This window comes from Oculina patagonica, chromosome 6 (assembly GCF_052425735.1).
Source record: "Oculina patagonica isolate OP01 chromosome 6, crgOcupat, whole genome shotgun sequence".
NCBI classification, from domain to species: Eukaryota; Metazoa; Cnidaria; class Anthozoa; order Scleractinia; family Oculinidae; genus Oculina; species Oculina patagonica.
Window position 1 is genome coordinate 31,198,614 of NC_135763.1, and position 16,633 is coordinate 31,215,246.

Sequence of the window (16,633 nt, forward strand, 5' to 3'; positions counted from 1 at the left end):
CGGCGACATAATGCTGGGGGAGGAGGGTACCCTGCGATGGACTAGCATCCCATTCAGGGGGAGTAGAATATTTATTACAAGCTGATAACGCCCTGCTTACCGCCGTCAAGGTTACTTTTCTTTGTTGTAAATTCATGAATTTTTATTCAGTGATGAGTTTTGAGAACATTTTGCCAAGAGAGTCTGTAGTCCGAGAGTCTGTAGACGCGGGCGGGCGTACGCTCACTCGATTACCAAATTTTTGCGGCTTCATGGGTTACCAAATTTTCTTACCAATGGTGCTCCGCTATCATAAGCTCCGCTATCATAAGACATATGATAAACTTACGTGGATTTAAGAGGCAATGAATCGTCTTTCAGACTTTCTGGAGAGCGAAATAATCCGTCCAGGCGACTGACGATTTCAGAAAACTTGGGTCTTTTGTTCTTGTCTTTATCCCAGCAATCAAGCATTAAGCTATGGACGATTTTTGGACAACCCTGCGATAAATGAACAGAACAGAATACATTCATGAGTAAAGATATCATGATATAGAAAACAACTAGAAATGTACGTGTCTCGCAGATTCTCGCGAAGGTAGGAATAGGGTGTATTCTTGATTAGTAAAGGTAGAGGTTTTGAAAGCAGACCACTCAGAGGAGACATGCACTTTCATTTATCCAATTCAAAGAAGAAAGAATCAAAAGTTGTTTATTGCCGGTTAATGGGAATGCTATCTCATAATTGTATCACTGTGGCTTGGTTTCACAAACTTAAATTTTAAGGCCCGGCAATCTGAGTTCTGAAGAGTCCACTCAAAGAATAAAGTTTTATTTCTCGCAATTCACAATAGCTATATGAGATAACGAAAAGGGTACAAGCTTAAGGTATGGTGTGGGCTTTAAACCCACCCAGCGGTAAATAATAATGGTAATGACTAGAACTGCACATATCAAAGAATTGTTTAGTTTAGTTGAACACAGAACTGAAGCTTGTGCTGCCATCAATGGCACCACCTATCGGCTTATGTTTAGAAAGTCTCAATAACTCAGTTTATCTGTAATGACTAGCAAAACATGAATACCTTAGGAGGTGGCAGCCGGTATCCAGTCTCCACTCGGTTAATCACCTGTACAAATTATGACGATGGGAAGCAACAAAGACGACAATTATCAAATTAAGTGAACACACATTAATTTTATATTCTATTTTTTTGCCTCTGTACTTCGACTATCCACTCTTTAGTGTAATTGCAGGTTGTTGAAATCCTCCGCGAGAATGACTTATTATAAAGAGATCATCAGGGTACGTAAGGCAATTTGTAACGCATTGTTTCCTAAAATTACCGAAATTACCCCAAAAACAGTTATTGTCTGTGACATCTTGTAGAAAATCATTACAAATGAAGGGAATAAAACTGCAACTAAACCACGTTCTTGTCTTGTTTCTTTGCTACACGAAAACCGATGGTTGTAAGTTTTGTGTTCGTTTTATGATGTTTACGATGTACCACGGCCAAATTACTTTATCACTTACGTCATAGTTGTTCCAGTCCCAGTAAGGTCTATCACTAAATGACATGATCTCCCAAACCAGAATACCATAACTCCACACGTCACTAGCGGAACTGAACTTCCGGTGTTGTAATGCCTCCGGGGCGGTCCAACGAACAGGAATTTTACCTCCCTTTAGAGAAGGCAAAATAAAAAGGACGCTTGTTTTAATTAATTGCTGATCCCCTTTTTAATGTTCTTAAACAAATTCAGTTACAAACACATTTTTCACTTTTCAAATAGTGCCCACATTAGTTCAGGGAGACATATAACACTGAGTCAAACTAGTGGAGAAAGGATGGCCCATTAGTAAGAGCACTCGAGTTTCACCAGTGTTGCCCGGGTTCGATTTCCCGACCCAGCGTTATATGTGGGTTGAGTTTGTTGTTGGTTCTCGTCCTTGCTCCAAGTGTTTTGTCTCGGTTCTCCGTCAGGTTTTCCTTCCTCCTCAAAAAGCAACATTTCTTAATTCTAATTAATTTTGATCCTGAACAGTGGATAAATAGCCAATATATGTGGAAATACCACTCAAAATTCCCATTTGTCGTGGCTGCTGTTAAGTGTCCTATCGCAGAATCTACCTGTGTCTGGTACTCTGAGTCAGGATTGTCATCAGCAAGCTCCCTTGAGAGACCAAAGTCAGAAACCTTGCACGACATATTCTCGCCGACGAGGACGTTGCGAGCAGCAAGATCCTAATAACAAGAAGGTTACCATTTAATTAGTATACAAGAATCATGTAGTTATTTCACTGTAATCCTTTGTTAGTGATCAGATAGTGACAAACTGCTATACATGGATATATAAATACAGTCAACTCTCTCTTAACGGACACCTCTATAAGACGTACACCTCTTTAAGACGGACACCTAGTGTTGGTCCCGTCCCTGCCGTTTTTCAGTCATTTTACTGTAACTAAACTCCCTATAAGACGGACACCTCTGCAAGACGGACAGTTGGAGCCGGCTCCGACGGTGTCCGTTTTAGAGAGAGTTGGCTGTATACAAAATCCGTAACAATTGCTGTTAAGCTTAAGGGCTAGCTACTGAATTAAAAGAAAGAATAAGTTAATTTTATAAACAATGTTTTATGTCATTAACATATCGTAATTACTGATTACCAACAAAATCATAATGCGTGGAAATGTCAGCTAAACACACGACTTTAGTCTTTCGTATGTATAATATTTTCTAATCTATTAATCGAAAATAAGTAGTGCACGCAATATTTGTGTGTTGTACAGATGTAATCCAATATTGAGTATATAGCAATGTTACATACCCGATGAATAAAGTTCATCCCTGACAGGTAGACCATCCCGGAAGCCACACCTCTAGCCATTCCTAACAACTGCAGGGTGGTAAGCTGACCATCACGTTCCTGCAAAAAAAACGACGCTTGTATTCGGATTGGAAGAGACATGTGACACTTAACAACGCTTCCTGTAGCATGAAGTGACTAGGTGATGTGTAAAGCCCTGGCCAAACGGTAGCGCACGTGGACGCAAGTAGTCGCAAGTTGAACTTTCGTACAGACTTGTGTTGGGTGGCCAAACGGACACGCAAACTAAGTCGTAAGTGCGCGCAAGTTTGCAAAATGTCATTTAAAATGCTACGAGGTGCAATTCAGTATTTTGAAAGTAAATTGCACAAAATGCGTTGACTTGCGATGGGTGGCCAAACGGTGAAAAAAGTGCGTTGACTTAAGGGCAAAGTTGATCTCGACCAAAGTGAGCACAAGTCAGTCCAAGTGTACGCAAGTCAACGTAAGTGCACGCAAGTTCTGGCCAAACGGAGACGCAAATGAACGCAAGTTTTCAACTTGCGTCTACTTGCGTAACCGTTTGGTCAGGGCTTAACTCCCCCTCCCCGCCCCCCTCAGCAACTTTGTCAGCGTGTCTCAACAACTGGCATTTTGTCTCAACAAGAGGTACCTATTTCTGCTCCTGAGTGGAGAGAGAAGTAGTTTATCAGCTAAGGTGAAGTTTCGTGCCCAAGAACACAACATTAAGATCCCGAACAGGCTTTAACACACCAACCATTAGACCACTGCGCCTCCCTCGAAGAAGCAAAGAGGTTGACGTTTTGACATCTTGTGAGTTATAAAAAAGATCCGCTTTTCTGCATCGATTCACTTATGAAGCAAATATATGAGTGGTCTTCTCAATCATTATAGAGTAAAAAAGGCTCGTCGCACAAAAACTGAGCATAAAATTACCTTCAAAAAGTGATCCAGCGATCCACTTTCCAGAAACTCTGTGATAATCATCATCGGTCTACCTACAACACGTAATAAGTTTGTAAGAATTCAAAGAGATTCAATAATATGCAAGACCACGATTACATGCATCAACTATTACTTGAGAAAGGCGCTGTGATGGCTCCAAAAGCTTGTGAAAGCAAACGAACCTAGTTCTGTTTGGTTTCTCACTTTTTAATATGTAACGACTTATTTTGCAGCCACGTCACATTTAATAAAGCGCTCTCCATATCCATACTATACAGATCAGATTATCTGTAATTGTGCAACCACACAGTTATGACAGCCAACAAACTATAACTAACATTGACATTCATTTGTTCGTCTTGCAGCTCAAAAAAATATATTAACAAATGCAAGCTTTGGGGGTTTCCGTAAGCGTTGACCCAACTCTGTTAATACTCTAATGGAAACTGATACAAGTGGCTTCTTCTTTTTACACCAATGTCAAAGTCTCCAAATGAAGAAAAATAATACAAAAAAAACAGACGATTCTTAATCGTTCGATATGTTCTACATTGCAAAAATGTATGAAAGTCATTGTACTGATATCAAGAAACTTTTAACTGATAAGCACGTCATGTACGACTTACTTTGAGTGACAACTCCTATGAGGCTGATTACGTTGGGGTGGGTAAACTGACCCATGATGGACGCCTCTGACAGGAAATCTTTTTGGTTTTTCTCGCTTGAACCAGGCTGGAATGAGTTAAAGAATGAAAATTTGATATTTACCAAACAGTTAGTAACCTAAATGATAATGGAATGACGTGTGTTTATGAGAGAAGAACTCAGAAAAAAATTCTGAGTTCACTGATGGGATTAAAACCCACCACCCTCCGTACACTAGTCGGAGGCTCTTACCACTGAGCTACTGGAAACTCTAGTGGTGAGCAGTGGTCATTTGTGGGCTATGTGACACAACATCTGCATCACGCAATCACGTTATGTCAATAAGAAAGCATGCTTTGACCCATTTATTTTTACCACGTAGCCATTATCAGTATAGCCATGCGAATATGTTCTTGTGCCCACTGCTGTATGCACTATCTAGCGAGATAGCTAAGCCGTATAATGTAGTGCAATCAGTCTCTTTGTTCTTTTCATTGCATGAGAAAATTTAAGAAAAGATATCCTAAAAAGGAGACGTTGGAGCTGGGTAGGACATGTGCTTAGGATGGAAGGGAAAGCTATTCCAAAAACAGCAGTTCATTGGACAACAGAAGGGAAAAGACAGAGAGGACGACCAAGAACAACTTGGAGGCGGACGATAGAAAGCGAACTTAACTGGGGAGACATCGAAAAGAAAGCTCCTGAAAGGCATGTGTGGAGAAACTTTGTCGCTGCCCTTAGCGCCCACGGCGTATAGAGTAGTAAGTAAGTAAGTATCCTAAATTGGGGAAGTGAAGAGAGAAAAAAGAAACAAAGAGAAAAAAACTAACTCTTAAGACTTTGACAGCGACGATGCCTTTGCCCTCTTCGGTTTTTAATGTCCCTTTGTACACATCAGCAAACTCGCCTGAAGAGGAAGCAAGAGTACCATTAACAAAACACACACAGAAATACATTAAATTTCCCTGTTAGCTGTTGTTAATCGATTTAAAGGGACTGTGTCACGGCTAAGTTAATCTTATGTTATTAAATTTTGCCAAATATTCGCTATGAAACTTAATGTTTGCAAAGAAATTAATTCTATGATTCTAAATGACAAAACCATAGCTTCATTGCAGCCAAATGTGTCTCCCGGGCGTCATAAATTAAAGTTACAAGCAGACAAGATTAACTTTGAAAACTGTTCCGCCGGACCATATTTCAAAAGCCCACATCGCAATCCGTTTCAATCTTCGACACTTTTGGCCATCCGTACCTTCTTTTGCATTTGGTGTGTTATTTAAATATTCCTTCACTGTTTTAAGAGGTTATTTTATACATTTAAATAAATTTGATGGTCATTTCCTATGCCTAAGTTTGGCTAAAATCCGTGACACGGTCCCTTTAATATTCCACCTACCTTGTCCAATGAGTCCCTCCAGTTTAGTTTTACTTCTATCGAGTTCCGACGTGAACGTTGACAGAAGTTCCAGAAGATCGAGATAGTTTCCAGGGTCAATATATCTCCGTTGATCCATGGAATCCAAGGAATTCAGCTCACTCCCTTTAAAGAACAAATCATTCATATAATTGCATCAATGTCTGTTTCAATGTCTGTGACATGTGATCATACTTAGTGGAAGAGTATTTTGTGGAACACTTATGATGAAGGGCATATGATGCGTCAAAGTAATCCTGCTTACGTTTTCAGTAACTCGTGCAATGGGCTCCTTTATCCGTTTTTTATTATTATTATTTTATTTTTTAGACCTGCATGCATCACTGGGAACAGTTCTTTGTTCTCGAGTTAAATACCAGGGATCCCCAGGAATGTGCAGCGAGACTCTTAACCCTTAGATGCAGTACGTAGTAATGTGAACTGACCTTGCTCAATGCTGCGCATATAGTCTTTCTCTACACTTCGATGTCCTCTCCTACATGTAGACAAATTAAAACAAATAAAAATGAAATGTTTAAGTTTGTTACAGTACACAAGGCTTGTGTAAGCAAGCCTGTACACAGGCAGGCAACTACCCTGTCAATCTCGTTCCTCGAGTCTTCGCTCCTTTAAGGTATCACGGAAGGAAAATTGGCGTTTTCGTTCCAAGTCAAATTGTGTGCAAACCATCAATGCTAACCCCAATAAAGTATATATTTTCTGAAAGCTTATTGAATAAAGATTGTAATTTTGGATTTTGTTATGATCATATAGACCATAATAAGCAACGTCAGCATTTTGTTTGTAATTATGATGTTGCGCAACTTTAGGTTTATTTGAGAACACATTTAAATGTGAGCCAAAACTTTTATGTGGAATTTGATCAACATATATTGGTCTAAAAAACGATGTCTCGGATTTTTCTTTTCTTGCTCCATTAATTTTTTATGAATTTTTAATCCTAAAGAAGCCCTAAAAATGCCATTTTAAAGTTTAAAAATTCATAAAAAATTAATGGAGCAACAAATGAAAAATCTGAGACACCGTTTTTTATATCAATATATGTAGATCAAATTCCACATAAAAGTTATGGCTCTCATGTAAATGTATTCTCAAATAAACCTAATGTTGCGCAACATCATAATTGCAAACAAAATGCTGACGTTGCTTATCATGGTCTATATGATCAAAACAAAATCGAAAATTACAATCTTTATTCAATAAGCTTTCAGAAAATATATACTTTATTGGGGTTATCATTGATGGTTTGCACACAATTTGACTTGGAACGAAAACGCCAATTTTCCTTCCGTGATACCTTGACTTGGAACGAAAACGCCAATTTTCCTTCCGTGATACCTTAATACTGCGTAAGCTTGACGAAACGAGCGATTCTTGAGAGTTCCGTTACACGATAAATATCCGGAAGTAAAACACCAAGAAGTGCGTCGAGTGAAGAGATGTTTTGAAAGGAAGGCATGCTAAATTCGATTGAATCCCATATTTTCGGACTTTTCACCAGAATTTTCCAATGTCACTCGTTTCCCGACCGCTGGCGAGAGGTGCAAAGACCCTGGAAACGAGAGTGTCACTTCCAAATAAAGAGATACTCTGTACAATTTCTTTACGATTATTTGGGGCACAATAAATATAAAGCAGAGTTCACTCACCTTCTACGTAAGACGATGATGACGATAATTATTACAAGAATAATCAACAGCAGGCCCCCAGCTCCAGCGGCGATAGGAATAATATTAAGCTTATTTGTGGTTCCACCTAAACGTAATCAAGTATTTTATTATTTAATGGTTGTCTATCAATCGATCGATAAATCCATTTGATCGATCGATTGATCGATCGATGGTAGAAACCGAGAGCGAGCCGTCTAATTGTGTTAGCAAAACTCTTTTGATTGACAAAAATATGCGAAAACTAAGCGTGCGCTCCGAGAGCCTTCTACGGATCGATAGTAGGCACCTGTGTAGCCAATCAGATTGCGCGATTACCAATAGTAGGTCAGTGTGGTTATGCTTACGATCGATAGAAGGCACCTGTGTAGCCAATCAGATTGCGCGATTTGCAATAAACGGCAGCTGGGTTATGATAAAACCAGTTAGTTACTGTTTAAACGTATTTTTAGACTGTGGTACGCCTCTTGTTTACTGAGACTTTCAATGCCAATTCCACCTGATATATAGAACGTTCCTTTTTGTGTCATATAAAGCGATTTGTTGGCTGAATTTAAAAAAACGTACGGTTGGCTAAGACTACACACATGTAAATTAGGAGTTGTGGCACAAATTGTGACAACTCGCTCGGCTCGCCCGGGCTCGCCTCGCTCCTTGTCACAATTTGTGTCCACAACTCCTAATTTACATGTGTGCGCGGAACGCAAGACGCCTTTCTTACCCCCCTCGCGAAACGAGTTGCAAAAAAGACGTTTAATCCCAGAAAACTTAAGAAAAAAGAAAGCTGCAATCGTTATGCAAAGCATGGTTAAAACTAACAAAAAAATCGGGAAAGCAGGCGTGGAAATGGTAAAAAAAAGGAGGAAAATGTGAGTGGCTTTCACATTCCTAACTTCCTGAAGCAGATTCGCCGGACCCGACAGTGTACCAATCGTTGTATGGCGCCATTGTATTAAATTACAACCAACCTTTAATTGCTGTGCCAGAAATAATTCCTATTGAACAAATGCTCTTATTGAGTAAAAGAAGATGGGAAGAGGGAGAACTGGAGAAATTAACTTGAGTGTAAAGAAAAACTTGAAAAGATCTTGTGGAAAAGCGTTTACAACATACAAAAAAACTAAAGAAAATGAAAAACAAATAACAATCTTTTTAACAGACGAGCTGATTGAAAAATTAAAAAAATTAGACAGCAGTGTTGTCGCAAACGTTTTAACAAGCTAAACAAAACTTGCACGCTCCGGTGAGTGCATAAATTATCGAGTAACACAGGAAGTCATTGTTTACCCTGTGCCAATTGCGTGGAAAACCCCCTTGACGTAATCTAATTCTTTTTTTTTTCATTTTGAATATTTTTAGCCGGAAAACAAATCAAACTCTTTGTATGTGTGTTTTAAGAGCTATGATTTATTCAACAACAATATTTAATTTGACTAACATGTAAATATACCGTGAAATATTGAGCTAAGAACTTTCTAGAACATAAAAGAACAATATAAGATCACGGTAAGTTTATTCACCAGGCGTCATTACTATTTTTAGTTAATAGGTTATTTCCCGATGTAATGACGTCTTTTGTGACCAATCACCGTTAAAATTATAACTATATATTATTCACATAAGCTTTTTTGTATTACACAAGCAAGTATGGCCGATGTATAAAGACGTTTATCAAACCTTCATTGAAAAAGAAGCAAAGACACAGCTTACGGACATAAATCATTTGGAAACGTCAAACGAGGATACGATTTTAATATTTCATATCAGCTATTCGTGCCGAAGCAATAATTACGGACAAAAATCAGATGCTTGGTCGTGAAGTTTGATCACAAGGTTAAGTATATCGGATGCTTGAAGACGTTTATCAAACCTTTCTAGATCAAAAATTAAGAAGTTTTAATTCAGTTTATCGACATAAATCATTTGTAGATGTCTAACGATGGGATGATACAACTTTAGCGTTTGCTAAACTTGACCAAAATTATCTTAGTCACAGGCAACATCACACGCCAAATGGGTTACGGCGTAACCCGAATTGACACTTAAAACGTCAACACATTAGAATACCAAATGGGTTACGGCGTAACCCGAATTGACAAAATTATCTTAGTCACAGGCCTTAAAAACGTCATCACATTGGAATGCCAATGAGTTACGGCGTAACCCGAATTGACAAAAACTTGCAAGTTTACAAGCTTAAAATATTCTGACGTTGTCAAGGAACAATTTACCTTAGTTACCGCGGCCATGAGATGTCCGCCGTTGTCAACGAACAATTTACCTTAGTTACCGTGGCCATGAATGTCCGCCGTTGTCAAGAAACATTTAACTTAGCAACTGAATAAAATTATTTTTACTTAACACACTTGTAATGTTTATTGATTGCTTATATTAATAGATACAATATTGTTTCACGGCTCCCAAGAAAAAAAAATAAATAAAAGTGAAATAACCCCCTGCTTCACACCTATTTTTTGGTCAAAACAAATAAATACGTGCGGCCCATCTTTTGCTGGCGGTCGCTAAATTATTTTGTCGCAGTCAGAGCGTGACGTGCAGGTCGAGGGGGCTTGGGTCTTTTGGAAAAGAAGGATCGTGGATCGTGGATCGTGGAAAAAGGAACGACAGCCTCAAATGTTGTTCAGACAATCAACAACCTCTTTAGTGATGACTCGAATATTTTTTTGCCACTCTGGCGTGAAATATTCAATCACAAAGTAAACAACAAGATGAGCGCAGACAATCATTCTTTCATTAAATGAAAAAATGTTCTATTGGACTGAAATTTTATTTCGAAATGTCGGTGGTGCTTTCGAGAAGTTTTTTTTTCATTTTTTGTCTTTCTGCTTTCATGATCTCTTGTCGTATTTTTTCGATGTCTGGCTGTGAATTTGTTTGTTTGTGTGCAAAGCTTGAACGTAAAGTCTCTTTAAGTTGACGATATTTCTGCATTTCTCGTAAGATCAGTTGAAACTCTTTGTCAGAAACAAGATTATCATTCAGAGCTTGTGAGACAGAGCTGTTTATCGAGTCATGTTTTGCAACAGCCAGAGCGAGGATTCTTGAGTGCTTATTAACTTTACGTTCAAGCTTTTTGTTGATAACTGACAGGCCAGTGGAAGCTGCGCCAGATATACCTGCTACTGCTGCAACAGGAACGCCGATAACAATTCCAACACCAGTAAGTGAAGTCGCAACAGCTCCAGAAGACAGAGCTGCCGTCACGGCGCCAAGACAGACCACGGAATAGTGAATAACTTTCCGGACTTTTTTATATTTTTTTAACACAAGCCTGTAATGCTCAGCTTCAGCGGATATTTCTTTTTCAATTTTACTTATTTCAGTCAGCCGAAAATTCTCGGCATTTGTTGGGAGGCTTGGATAAAGTTGTGTTTCTTCGCGATCACCATAAGCAGGGGCACTCGGGAGAACATTAGCAGATGACATGGTCTCGTATACATAAAAGTTAATTTTGTATTTAATTTAATTCAATTCCAACTCATATGTAAGATTTGAGCCGTTAAAATCGAATGGCTTTCCATTCTCATCTCTAATCGAAAGAGTCAGAGATGATACATTTTCTTCAGCAGAAACGTCGCGCAAGACGTTAAAATGTGTATTTTGGTAATAAACTTTTTCATACGGTTTTCCACGTATGTCAAAAAACGCTAAAAGGCTTGATGGCTTACCATTTAGCAAGCTTTGTTGCTTGTCGATAAGGTCACAGTTGATGAAGTAATTTTTAGGATTTGAAACATTATTTACCTCAATTGTTTCAAAAAATTCCTTTTCAATACTTGCGTAATTCTCAAACCCAGGCAAATTAAAGAACTTAATAAGACTTTCATTCAGTCCAAAAGTTTTTAAATTGGGCTCTTTTGCTTTTATTATCAATGAACGGCCTGCAATGCCTTTTGTTACAGAAAACATGTTTTTCTCTGGAAATCCTTTTTCAAAAATACTCCCAATGTCATCGAGTGAGAAGTTTCCTTGCCGTATATAACGCGCCTTCTCTTCCTTGTTCACTTGTTTATAAAAAACTATTCCATCCTTTTCCAAACTATTCCAGCTGTTGTAAAGAGAACAACTTAAAAGCCGGATATAGCTCGGTTTTGGAATAGGCTTGTCAAAATAAACAGTGTTCGGATTTTCTTTTGTGGTGACAGTCAGCACAACCATTTTTATATTAAATAAAAAAAAAAAATGTTTAATATAAAAGAGGACCATGGATGCAAAAACAAGAGGTTTTATGAAGTGGATGAAAACCCCAGAAGCAACTACAATTTCTAAAGCGGCAAAAGACAATGCATGGAAACCTTTTCTTGCAAAATATCCAAACGCTGACCGAACAAAATTTGTTGCACAGGTTGAGTTCGCGTACAACCACACAGCAACGGCAGACATTTATTACAAGGCAGGGCAAGGCCATTTGATAAATGTTTTTGGCTCTGACAGCAAATATTGGAGCCCGGAGATGAAAAAAGCACTGGGGGTGAATCAAATTTCAGGCGGTTTTCCACAACAGCTGTCACCAAGCGGCGCAAAAGGCTCATCTTTGCCAATTCCCGCGGTTGGATTTCACGAAGCCGCACCGAGTTTGAAAAAAATATTTAACAGCCAAATCAACATCTACGTCACACCAGACCAATATTTCACAACGAAATTAAGAGAGATTTTTCAAAAAACAAAACTGAAGCATACATCAGGAAAAGAGTCAAAAAGGTGGCTTGCTAGCCAAAATATGGGCTATTGGCCACAGCAACTTAACTTTGCGGTATGGTGCGCGACAACAGGCTGCGGTATAAGTCGAGAAATTTTCGATGAAGAACACTCATCTCTTAGCTTGCCACCGATTGTGCGAAATTTTTACCTTTTTCACGTTTATTTCACGATAAGGCGAATATTGTTTCAGATGGGGGGGATTCAGAGCGTAAGCGCCTTGCCTGGCGACCCAACTTTTAGCCAGTTCGACAACAAGTACGACGTGGCTTCGTACAAAAGAATATGCGCTGAGTTCGGTGTCGACCCGTCAAGCGATTTCCGTTTCACAACAGGCGCAAACCACGGACTTGGTAACGTTTATATCTGGATTACTAACATTGGACCAAACAAAACTGGAGCAAAATACCCCGATTACGATAAATTTTCGGATGAAGGTGGAACTGCAAGCAAAGGTAACTTGATTCAATACATCGAGCCAGACGACGCTGCATATGCACAGGCAGACTGGTTTTGTCCTAACGGCACTGAAGGGCTTACTCAGGCAGGTTTGTCGAGAGTAAACCAGTCGATAGAGGCTTTTGTCTACTGTATTCTCGGTTCGCAGGTGAACGTTCGAAGTAGCATACTTGGAACAGGCGGCCGTGCAAAGGAAGCGCAAAGTGAGTTCCTCGTGTTGGTTGAAGACGCTATAAGGCAACCTGATCTGGCAAAGTCGGTCCAAAGATACCAACTAGCCATCGACGAAGCTAAGGTTCGGCTTAACCTTGCAGTCTGCCCAGGTGCCTGGCTGATGCCCGCTCGTATGGTGATAAACACAGAAAGCGTTGTTGGTTACAATAACCAGCTTAAGCAGGCTGTTGTTGGGATGAAATTAGGAGTGAATGATGAGGTTAATAAAGCTACAAAAAAAGCAGCTCTTAAACTGATGGCCGGAGGAAAATCAAAAATCAACCCACCAAACAGCCACCCTTCAAATCCTATACACAAGAGCGCCACAGCAAAAAAAAATCAGGCACCCGCCGCAAGCGCTGCTGAAACACCAGCTAGCAACGCGCAAAGCGCTAAAGCTACGAAGGCCGTAGCCAATGATTCACACGAAATAAACAAAGCAACTGTCGCTGTTGGCGCGGTTGGAGCAGCAGCTTTGATCTACACCCTTATGCGTTAACGTCTCTTTTTGATGTATTTTTCAACAAGAAAAGCAACCACAGCAAGGATAAGCAGCCAGGTGTGCTCTGCAAGAAATCCAATTACTTGACCAGCGGTTTTGAAAAGAAATTTCGCAATCGAGCCAATGAGACCAGGCAGAGCTGATGCTACCTTTGAGCCAATATCACTTAGGCCTTTTCCCAACGCTTTGCCGGTGGCCTTCAACGCGTTTGTAATGGCTCCAATAACAGAACCAATCGTGACACCAGCAGCCAGAAGTATTGCTGTTAATGTCACGCCATGTTTTTTGAAGATCTCTTTGATCCTCTCACGAAGTGGAAGCGCTCTTTCTCTTTCGGCAATCTGCGTTTGCAAGCGTCCAAGTTCCTCGGTTCTTTCCGCAACTCTTTCTTCCGCGGCTTGTTTGTCAGTGGGGGAGGCATTCTCATCCTCAATAATTTTTTTGTCTTCCTCGTTTTGGCGCTTGAGCTCATCTTCTTGCTCTTTAAGATCATCCAAAGCTCTTGTGTCGTTGAGCCTTTCTTGCAAAGTGTTTCTTTCGCTCTCTTTGGCAGCGAGGCTTGCCCTTAGTTGGCCGACTCGTGTTTGTTCTTTTGCCTTCTGCTTTGCTTGTTTTTCAAGAGCAGAAACTTCTTTTTTTGCGTTTTCAAAATCCTTTTCAAGATTTTTTTTTAGTTGATTAAGTCTGCGCAATTCTGATTCATTTTCAACATTTGACCCAAGTTGATCCATCTTGGCATTTGTTCGCTCGATTCTTATTCTGAGATCTTCTACTTCTTGGGTGGCTTTTTCTTTCTGCATGGCAATTGTTTCTGCCTGTTGTAGTTGACTTTCAGCTTCTCTTAATCTTTGGCGTTCATATCTTATGCTCTCATTGTCTTGAGCAATAAGATCTTCAGCTGACGGCCCAAGTTCATCTTTGAAGCTGTCTAAAAAGTTTTTCATGAAGCCTGACTCATTATCTTTTAGAATCTTGTACTCGCCTTTTTTAGTTCCTATAGCAACAATTTTCCCCTCATTTTTCCCAGTGCCTCTTCTAATTCTAATTTTTTCAAAATTTGCTTTGGGGAATTTGCCTTTTATCGTGTCTACAGCTTTTTTAAGTTTTTGCCGCAAAAAACTTTCTTTTTGAAGATCACTTATCGAAGGGGTTCTTTCAAGAAAAGGTGTTTCGTCGTAGGATGTATCTGGCAGCCCGCTCTGTTCGTGCTGCATCGTTTGCATTTCATGTTGTTCACCCCCATGGTAGGGTGTGGATGCCTCCCCGGGCTGAAATGGTCGGGTTGTGTCGACCTCTTGTCCCTCTTCATCATCGTTATCACTGTTGTGGTCAAGATCTTTGTCCAAATCAGGGTCCTCGAATCCAAAATCATCACCACCTGTTGCCATCGCTTAATTTATATATATATATTTTCAAATTAAACTTTTCAATTTAACAATAAAACCAATCGAGAGATGGCTGCTGTTCAAGAAAACCTTCGACCGGGGCGCACAGAGAAAATACTCGGCGCACTGAAAGCCGAGCGCGCGGTAAAACGAATCACTTTTGACCGCACAGAAGCCAATCCAGAGGAAACGTTGTATGTTTCAGTGCCCAAGCTGAACGAAAACGAGGTCATTGTGCCTGGCTCGCTGGCGCTGCGCTTCAACATCGACTTGAGCGGAGGCCATGCCAACAACTTTCTGGTTGACAACGTCAGCCGAGCTCTGGTCGACAAGTTTGTTGTAAAGTACGAAGGCACCGTCGTGCAGGACACGGTTGGCTATGACATCTACAAAATATTTGAGGATTTTTTCCTTTCGCAGGAGGAGCGCGACGACAGGGTGCCAGAGGGCATTCAGAGCGAGGACCTTAACAAAATTCGCTCAAATGCTGGCGATAAGAAAGCTTCAGGTGTGGACGCAGAAAAAAAGCTGAATGAGATATATGGAAATAAATACCGCATCCGCCTGGATCACCAGATTTTAACTGACCATGGGGCATTTTATCCTCAGGCACTATACAACGATCTTGTGTTCGAACTGAAGCTCGCGGCAGCCGAACATGTGGTCAGAGGCTCAGATACAACAAAACTAAAATACAAGTTGACAAACATCCAGCTGGAGTACGAGATGATAAGAAGCGAGGAAATTGCAGATGAAGCGTTCAGCGCTTATTCGGGCGGCAAAGAGTTCGCTTACGACCACATCCAGCGTGATAAAGTGACGACTTTTGCAAAAGGCTCCGACACTCGTCTGAATCTAAGGGTCAACCCGCAGAGGAGGTCCATGAAAGGTATCTTGCTCCTATTTATTGAGCAATATAACAAAGGTGCAAGGAGCTCGGAAAAGTACATTAACCCGGACCTTACAAAAGTAAGCATCACTGTCAACGGCTCGCCAAACATGCTGTACAACAACGGCATCGAAGGAATGGACATTTGGGGAGAAGTTAAAAGATTCTACATGAAAGAAAAAAATAAAACGCAGCACATGACTATGCAAAAGTTTTACACAGAAGACAAGTTTGGCCTTCTTATTGATCTGCGTTCCATGGCTGACCACTCGATGCACGGAAGCGGCACGCGCCTTGTGAACACAAAGGACGGTGTCCAGCTTGAGCTAGAGAGGAAAGCAAGCGGCTCAGGTAATTTGAACTGCCACATTTACGTAATCAGCGACGCCCAAATGAATATAATTGGCAGGCAGTTAGAATCTGTGCTTTTATAATTTTTTCTTTGAAAAAGTGTACCTTAGGTACATATACGAACGAAGATGGATCCTGCCAATATACCCTTCAACGCCCTCATTGTGGGACCAACGAACTCAGGAAAAACAAGATACGTGGTCAATCAGCTTTGTGGCCCTTTCCGAGGCAAGTTTGACTACATCGTGCTCATCTGCCCGACGTTCGCGCACAACAAGACTTATTATCGCTTTGCTGAGGAAGATCTTCGATTTTTTGTTTTAATTTGTGAGCAGCACGAGGTGGAATCTTGGTTAAGGCTTTCAAGATTTCTTTTTGAGGGTACGAACACGCTTATCATCCTCGACGACTGTGCTGCTTCGAAAGATGTAAAAGGAAGAACAGGGGAGTTGGTGAATCTTGCTTTCTCTGCTCGCCACGCAGGCTTGAGCATATGGGTGTTAACTCAAAAATTGACAAGCATAACATCCTCATTCCGCGAAAATGTTGCGGCAATCGTTTTCTTTTACACCCCCTCTGCCAAGACCACGAAGGCAATCTTTGAGG

At 40.3% G+C, this 16,633-nt stretch overlaps 2 protein-coding genes across 2 annotated transcripts in view; both read right to left on the minus strand.

Annotated features, from left to right (window-relative positions):
* LOC144658112 (ephrin type-B receptor 1-B-like) overlaps nt 1–16,633 on the minus strand; it is a 34,869-nt gene that overhangs the window by 1,545 nt on the left and 16,691 nt on the right. The window contains exons 8-18 of the mRNA XM_078518445.1: nt 7,492–7,597; nt 6,268–6,317; nt 5,804–5,947; nt 5,235–5,311; nt 4,386–4,491; nt 3,751–3,812; nt 2,815–2,913; nt 2,115–2,228; nt 1,517–1,666; nt 1,065–1,109; nt 329–480 (exon numbers count right to left, since the gene is read on the minus strand). Coding sequence (XP_078374571.1) covers nt 329–480; nt 1,065–1,109; nt 1,517–1,666; nt 2,115–2,228; nt 2,815–2,913; nt 3,751–3,812; nt 4,386–4,491; nt 5,235–5,311; nt 5,804–5,947; nt 6,268–6,317; nt 7,492–7,597 — 1,105 coding nt within the window. The remainder of the gene's footprint in view (nt 1–328; nt 481–1,064; nt 1,110–1,516; nt 1,667–2,114; nt 2,229–2,814; nt 2,914–3,750; nt 3,813–4,385; nt 4,492–5,234; nt 5,312–5,803; nt 5,948–6,267; nt 6,318–7,491; nt 7,598–16,633) is intronic.
* On the minus strand, nt 13,396–14,787 carry LOC144658206 (uncharacterized). Its single transcript, XM_078518582.1, has one exon. It carries the CDS (start codon nt 14,623–14,625, stop codon nt 13,396–13,398), a length of 1,230 nt encoding a protein of 409 aa, XP_078374708.1. The 5' UTR covers nt 14,626–14,787.